The sequence below is a fragment of the Lampris incognitus genome, chromosome 8 (assembly GCF_029633865.1).
Source record: "Lampris incognitus isolate fLamInc1 chromosome 8, fLamInc1.hap2, whole genome shotgun sequence".
Taxonomy (NCBI): Eukaryota; Metazoa; Chordata; class Actinopteri; order Lampriformes; family Lampridae; genus Lampris; species Lampris incognitus.
The window spans coordinates 62,147,077-62,155,535 of record NC_079218.1 but is presented as its reverse complement, the minus strand read 5'-3'; the positions used below and the strand labels follow the sequence as shown (position 1 = coordinate 62,155,535).

The following is an 8,459-nucleotide window of genomic DNA, read 5'->3' as shown; positions in this document are numbered from 1 at the left end:
TGCCCTCCATGCACATGGTGGGCAGCATGGTGGCCCAGTGCTAACCATGGTTAGCACTATAGCCTCACAGCAAGAAGGTTCTGGGTTCAACACCCAGGTCCTTTCTGTGTGGAGTTTACATGTTCTCCCCGTATCTGCATGTGTTTCTTCAGGGTGCTCCGGTTTCCTCTCACCATCAAAGATATGCATTTTAGGGTTAATACTCCTGTCTGTGCCCCTGACCGAGGCATGGCAAGAAGAGCAGGAGTTGATCCCCAGGCACTGCACTGTGGTGGCCCACGGCTCCTACTGTGTGTATAGGATGGGTTAAATGCAGAAGATGAATTTCCCCACAGGGATTAATAAAGTACATTTCTCATTCTCATCATCTTAAAGAAGACTTGTTTGTAAAATTATCAAAGGATTTTTAAACTAACCTCAGCCTCAACGTAATCCTAACCTTAATCTAATACTTGTGAAATTTTAATGTGCTGAATCAAGTGTGTATATGTGAGTTTGCGAGTTTTGCAAATGTAGGGTAACCACCCGAGCATCCTCAGCAAACTATGCAGTAATCACAGTAAAAATTATTTCTAGTGGAGGAGTTTGGAAATGGCACAGTAATAGAAGATAGATTAAGAGGAGAGGTGACGATTAGCGGGCAGCATTATGGTTTCATGCCATGAAAGAGCACCACAGATGTGATGTTTGCTTTGAGAGTGTTGATGGAGAAGTATAGAGAAGGCCAGAATGAGTTAAATTGTGTCTTTGTGGATTTAGAGAAAGCATATGACAGGGTGCTGGTAGAGGAAGTGTGGTATTGTATGAGGAAGTTGGGAGTTGCAAAGAAGTATGTAGGAGTGGTGCAGGATATGTATGAGGGCAGTGTGACAGTGGTGAGATGTGCAGTTGTAATGAGAGATGGGTTCAAGGTGGAGGTGGGATTACATCAAGGATCAGCTCTGATCTCTTTCTTGTTTGCAATAGTGATGGATAGTTTGATGGACGAGATCCGGTAGGAGTCTCCGTGGACTATGATGTTCGTGGATGACATTGTGATCTGTAGCAGAGATTGTAGTAGGGTGCAGGTTGAGGAGAGCCTGGAGAGGTGGAGGTATGCACTGGAGAGAAGAGGAATGAAAGTCAGTAGGAGCAAGATGGAATACCTATGCGTGAATGAGAGGGAGGACAGTGGAATGGTGAGGATGAAAGGAATAGAGGTGACGAAGGCGTATAATACTTGGGGTCGACTGTCCAAAGTAATGGGGAGTGCAGAAGATAGGTGAAGAAGGGAGTGCAGGCAGGGTGGTGATTTGTGACAGAAGGGTACCAGCAAGAGTTAAAGGGAAGGTTTACAAGATGGTTGTGAGACCAGCTATGTTATATGGTTTGGAGACAGTGGCACTGATGAAAAGACAGGAGGTGGAGCTGGAGGTGGCAGAGTTGAAGTTGCTGAGATTTCCATTGGGAGTGATGAAGAAGGACAGGATTAGGAATGAGTATGTTAGAGGGACCGCTCAGGTTGGACGGTTTAGGGACAAAGCATGAGAGGCAGGACTGAGATGGTTTGGACATGTGTGGAGGAGAGATGCTGGGTATATTGGGAGAAGGATGCTGAATATGGAGCTGTCAGGGAAGAGGAAAAGAGGAAGGCTAAAGAGGAGGTTTATGGATGGGGCAAGGGAGGACGTGCAGGTGGCTGGTGTGACAGAGGAAGGTGCAGAGGACGGGAAGAAATGGAAACGGATGATCTGCTGTGACAACTCCTAATGGGAGCAGCCTAAAGTAGTAGTAGTAGTAGTAGTAGTAGTTTGAAAATGGCAGATGTTTGCAAGCATGCTACACTTCCATTAAATTTTTATTTAAAGTAATTTGTCTTGCTTGGTTTGGTTCGTTGTCATTAACATCATTGAAGAACAGAGACCAGAATTCGAGTAGAATTACACGTATCATTTTAAATGGATGTAAATTAGGTCTAATGCTCCTCCAATTCTAGTGGAATAATCATTAGTCTTATCTATTTTCCCTTTCTCCCTTCCTCATCCTTTCCCCTCTCATCAATATCTACCTCTTTTTTCCTCCAAGTTTCCTTCTCCAGAATGGGACACAGTGACTCCTGAAGCCAAAGATTTGATTAACAAGATGTTGACCATCAACCCGGCGAAACGCATCACTGCTGCCGAGGCTTTAAAGCACCCCTGGATCTCTGTAAGTTTTGTTTCATCGCTGACTTTTAATCCCAAACTTTGACCCTAAAACACCACTTTCAGATGCTGATTATTATCTTATTCGTAGCAGTAGTTATTGTTATTAGCAGTCATAATATTATAATTGTAGTAGAGGAGTAGTAGTAATAATAATGGTATCAGTACTGGTGTTAGAATAAGTATAGGGTGCCACAACTGCGACTATGAAAGAGGAATTGTATATTTTCACTGACAAAGCTGTCTTGCTCTCTCTCTGTCTCTCTTTCACTTGTACTTTCTGTCTCCTGTCTGTTCTCTGTCTGTTTTTCTCTCAATCTCTCTTCTCTGCATTTCTCTGTCTCTCTCTTTACAGCACCGCTCCACAGTAGCTTCCTGTATGCACAGGCAAGAGACAGTTGAATGTCTGAAGAAGTTTAACGCCAGACGAAAACTCAAGGTATAGTAGGTACAGGAAACGCAAAGTATAGAAGGTACAGGAAACTCAAGGTATAGACAGTACAGGAAACTCAAGGTATAGTGGGTACAGGAAACTCAAAGTATAGAAGGTACAGGAAAATCAAGGCATAGTGGGTAAAGGAAAGTCAAGGTATAGAAGTTACAGGACGCTCAAGGTAGAGATGGTACAGGAAACTCAAGGTATAGTGGGTACAGGAAATTCAAAGTATAGTGGGTACAGGAAGCTCAAGGTATAGACGGTACAGGAAACTCAAGGTATAGTGGGTACAGGAAATTCAAGGTATAGTGGGTACAGGAAGCTCAAGGTATAGACGGTACAGGAAACTCAAGGTATAGTGGGTACAGGAAAGTCAAGGTATAGAAGTTACAGGAAGCTCAAGGTATAGACGGTACAGGAACTCAAGGTATAGTGGGTACAGGAAATTCAAGGTATAGTGGGTACAGGAAGCTCAATGTATAGAAGGTACAGGAAACTCAAGTATAGTGGGTATAGTGACTTAACTGTGGCCCTCTCTAGTCTCCTCGATTCAGTTGCACCTCTCACTACCAGAGCTAGGCGACTAAAGAGGCCTACACCCTGGTTTAATGATGAGACACGTGCTCTTAAGCGGACCTGTAGGAGACTGGAACGTAAATGGCGAAAATCAAAACTGGAAGGTTTTTACCTATCTACTTTATCTACTGCAAAAACATCGTATCTCTCTCACTTAATAAATATTAATAAACATAACCCCAGATTTCTCTTTGACACTGTATCTAAACTTACTAAAAAGCAGTCGTCTATTAGCTGCTCACCATTCACAGCCCATGAATTTCTAGATTTTTTCTGCAATAAGGTTAATGAGATATTAAACAAAATTATTTCTTCAACTCCATCTACTCCTGCAGATCCTGTCATCTACATAATGAGTCACTGACAGTTCCAGTTATTACAGCTTTTGAGACTATCTCTCGTGATACGTTGGCTAAGTTTGTGTCAGCTTCTAAACCAACTGCTTGCCTACTTGATCCTTTACCGGCAAAACTTTTTAAAGACCTCTGGCCTTTTCTTGGACCTACAATGCTAGACATCGTTAATTTGTCTCTTACTACTGGCATTGTTCCCAGCAGTTTTAAGACAGCTGTGGTTAAACCTCTACTTAAAAAAACGCACCTTGATCCAGGGTCTCTTAATAACTATCGGCCAGTCTCTAATCTTCCATTCTTCTCTAAAGTACTAGAGAGAGTTGTGTATCAACAACTTTTGACCCATATAAAAGAAAACGATCTATATGAACCTTTTCAGTCGGCTTTCAGGCCGTCACTCCACTGAAACTGCTCTGACCAGAGTGGTAAATGATCTTCTACTGGCGATCGACTCTGATTCCACTTCTGTGCTTCTACTACTGGACTTCAGTGCAGCCTTTGACACCATTGATCACTGTATACTTTTAGATAGATTAAATTGTAATTTTGGTGTCTCTGGCTTAGCTCTCTCTTGGCTTAAGTCCTACTTATATGGAAGAACACATTGTGTCTGCTATAATAATATTATATCAAAATGTTCTGACATTAAATGTGGTTTGCCTCAGGGCTCAGTACTTGGCCCTCTACTTTTCTCTCTTTACATTACACCTCTTGGCCAAATTATACGCAGTTATGGAATAAATTTCCATTGCTATGCTGATGATACTCAGTTGTATGTGCCTATAAGGGCTGATGATCATACTCAAATCACTAACTTAGAGGCCTGCTTGACTACTGTGAAAAACTGAATGTCACTTAACTTTCTGCTTTTAAATTCAGATAAAACCGAGATGCTGGTCATTGGCCCTGCTAGACACAGACACCAATTTGATCAAGTAACGATAACAATCGACAACTCTGTGGTTTCACAAAGTGTGGCAGCCAAAAATCTTGGTGTTACGTTTGATCCCAGCCTTTCCTTTGATAAGCACATTAAAGAAATCACCAAGACTGCCTTTTTTCACTTACGTAACATAGCTAAAATTCGGTCTTTTCTCTCCATGGCTGATGCAGAGATTCTAACACATGCATTTGTTTCATCCAGACTTGATTACTGTTATGTTCTGTTCTCAGGTCTGCCACATTCTAGTACTAAAAGTCTTCAGATGGTTCAGAATGCTGCTGCTAGAATCCTAACTAAAACTAGGAAATTTGACCATAGTACACCAATTCTTGCCTCCCTTCATTGGCCTCCTATCCATGTTAGATCAGAATACAAGGTGCTTCTGCTGACTTATAAAATCCTAAATGGGCTTGCCCCATCCTACCTGTCTGATCTCCTTAAACCTTACATGCCATCTCAAGCACTCCGTTCTCAAAATACAGGGCTCCTGTGTGTACCAAAAATTAAAAAGAAGTCAGCTGGTGGCAGGGCCTTTTCCTATCGGGCTCTATTGTTGTGGAATAACCTGCCTGCTGCCATCAGACAATCAGAGTCTGTTGAGTCCTTTAAATCCAAACTTAAAACTCGTCTTTTTGCCTTAGTTTACAATTAGTTGCCTTTAAGTTGAGTGCTTCACAACCTGTACTGGATGGCGGGTTGGTTTTCTGTCTCAATGAATTTACCAACCACTGTTCTGCTGACGAGATTATCGAGTATAGATGACAGAATATAGAAGAACATGATGCACAGGATGCCAAGCAGAGTCCACATACCAACGGAGCAGTCCAGGACCCAAGCCACGCGACCAGCATCATCATGTAAAAAAAGAAAAACTTATGTGAGGAGTGTAAGGGCAGGCAGCATCCAAATGGCGACCACCATCACCACGGAGACCTGGGAGGAGAACCGACTGCACATGCACGCAAGAGAGACTCACATGACACCATTCAAACACAGAGAAAGAGAAAGGAGAAGACATCATTCAGAGAGAGAGAAAAGACATGTTAGAGAAGAGAACAGTTTGCAATAGTCATTAGCCATAATCAATTAAGTCATCAATTCGTCATAATCTATATTCTGTCATCTATACTTGATAATCTCGTCGGCAGAACAGTGGTTGGTAAATTCATTGAGACAGAAAACCAACCCGCCATCCAGTACAGGTTGTGAAGCACTCAACTGAGTATCATCAGCATAACAATGGAAATATATTCAATAACTGTGTATAATGGTACAGTGGGTACAGGAAACTCAATGTATAGTGGGTACAGGAAACTCAAGACATAGAAAGTACAGGAAACTCAATGTATAGAAGGTACAGGAAACTCAAGGTATAGTGGGTACAAGAAACTCAAGGTATAGTGGGTACAGGAAACTCAAGGTATAGTGGGTACAGGAAACTCAAGGTATAGAAGGTACAGGAAACTCATTATATAGAATCCAAAGGAGTTGAATCAAGTGCAACTGGACTTGGTATATATCCGTGAAGACGTTTCGCCTCTCATCCAAGAGTCTTCCTCAGTTCGTGCCTTTCTGACTAGACCAAGCTTGTCTCATCTAGTCAGAAAGGCACAAACTGAGGAAGCCTCTTGGATGATAGGCGAAACGTCTTCACGTATATATACCAAGTCCAGTTGCACTTGATTCAACTCCTTTGGATAACCATGATCTGGATGAATGAGAACATTCACAGACACTCATTGTATAGAAGGTACAGGAAACCCAAAGTATAGAAGGTACAGGAAACTCAAGGTATAGTGGGTACAGGAAACTCAAGGTATAGAATGTACAGGAAACTCAAGGTATAGAAGGTACAGGAAACTCAAGGTATATTGGGTACAGGAAACTCACGGTATAGAAGGTAGAGGAAACTCAAGGTACAGTGGGTACAGGAAACTCAAGGTATAGTGGGTACAGGAAACTCAAGGTATTAGTGGATACTGGAAACTCAAGGTATAATGGGTACAAGAAACTCAAAGTATAGCATGTACAGGAAACTCAAGGTATAGTGGGTACAGGAAACTCAAAGTATAGAAGGTACAGGAAACTCAAGGTATAGAAGGTACAGGAAACTCAAGGTATAGTGGATACAGGAAACTCAAGGTATAGAAGGTATATGAAACTCAAGGTATATTGGGTACAGGAAACTCAAGGTATAGAAGGTAGAGGAAAATCAAGGTACAGTGGGTAAAGGAAACTAAAGGTATTAGTGGATACTGGAAACTCAAGGTATAGTGGGTACAGGAAACTCAAAGTATAGAAGGTACAGGAAATTCAAGGTATAGCAGGTACAGGAAACTAAAGGTATAGCAGGTACAGGAAACTCAAGGTATATTGGGTACAGGAAATTCAAGGTCTAGCAGGTACAGGAAACTCAAGGTATATTGGGTACAAGAAACTCAAGGTATATTGGGTACAGGAAACTCAAGATATAGTGGGTACAGGAACCTCAAGGTATTAGTGAGTACAGGAAACTCAAGGTGTAGTAGTCCCGACATTAATCGCACTCTCATCTGAGAAGCAATTATAACCAGTTTCTCAAACCCATCTTTCTTTCTTCCTTTCAGGGTGCCATTTTGACCACCATGCTGGCTACAAGAAATTTCTCTGGCAAGACACACATACACACACACACACACACACACAGAGAGAGAGAGAAAGAGACAGATAGAGAGAGACTCTTACTTTTGAAATATGCAGGCAAAGTCTCTGTCCCTCTGTTGTCCATTTTGCAATGAAGGTATAAAAATCAGAGGAAACCTCATTTATTTTGGTCACCAGGTTACCAAAGAACGGTCACTCAGTTGATTTGACATTTGTCTTCCCACTCTCTCTCACACACACACACACACACACACACACACACACAAACATGCACGCGCACACGCACACACACACACACATTAGTCGTCCTCATCACCCCGACAGGATTTTTTGGCTTACAGCATCCGAGAAGCACTTATAACAAATTAACACCAGCAATTACTGTGTGTGTGTGTGTGTGTGTGTGTGTGTGTGTGTGTGTGTGTGTGTGTGTGCTGTACGTTTAAGGGCCACATCACCTATAAAGGCGCATAATCACTCAGACTATGTGTAGGCTAATTAGCATGAATTTGAAAACAACATCTTAATGACATACATGGGTAGAAATGGACATACATGGGTAGAAATGGGCAGACGTGGGTAGAAATCAGTAGAGGGGGTAGAAATGGACACACAAGGGTAGAAATGGGTAGACGTGGGTAGAAATCAGTAGAAGTGGGTAGAAATGGACATACAAGGGTAGAAATTGGCAGACGTGGGTAAAAATCAGTAGAAGTGGGTAGAAATGGACATACAAGGGTAGAAATGGACAGACGTGGGTAGAAATGAACATACATGGGTAGAAATGGGCAGACGTGGGTAGAATTCAGTAGAGGTGGGTAGAAATGGACATACAAGGGTAGAAATGGACATACATGGGTAGAAATGGACATACAAGGGTAGAAATGGGCAGACGTGGGTAGAAATGGACAGACGTGGGTAGAAATGAGTAGAAGTGGGTAGAAATGGACATACAAGGGCAGAAATGGACAGACGTGGGTAGAAATGGACATACATGGGTAGAAATGGACATACAAGGGTAGAAATGGGCAGACGTGGGTAGAAATGGGCAGACGTGGGTAGAAATGGACAGACGTGTGTAGAAATGAGTAGAAGTGGGTAAAAATGGACATACAAGGGTAGAAATGGGCAGACGTGGGTAGAAATGGACAGACGTGGGTAGAAATGACATATGTGGGTAGAAATGGACATACAAGGGTAGAAATGGGCAGACGTGGGTAGAAATGGACATACAAGGGTAGAAATGGACAGACGTGGGTAGAAACTGACAGACGTGGGTAGAAATGAGTAGAAGTGGGTAGAAATGTATAGAAGTTTGTAGAAAT

The 8,459-nt window shown here is 42.2% G+C and overlaps 1 protein-coding gene across 2 annotated transcripts in view; it reads left to right on the top strand.

The window, feature by feature from the left end:
• camk2a (calcium/calmodulin-dependent protein kinase II alpha) overlaps positions 1-8,459 on the top strand; it is a 292,509-nt gene that overhangs the window by 225,693 nt on the left and 58,357 nt on the right. For both annotated transcript variants that reach the window (XM_056284736.1, XM_056284737.1), the window contains exons 10-12: positions 2,065-2,187; positions 2,539-2,622; positions 7,098-7,140. In XM_056284736.1, coding sequence (XP_056140711.1) covers positions 2,065-2,187; positions 2,539-2,622; positions 7,098-7,140 — 250 coding nt within the window. The remainder of the gene's footprint in view (positions 1-2,064; positions 2,188-2,538; positions 2,623-7,097; positions 7,141-8,459) is intronic.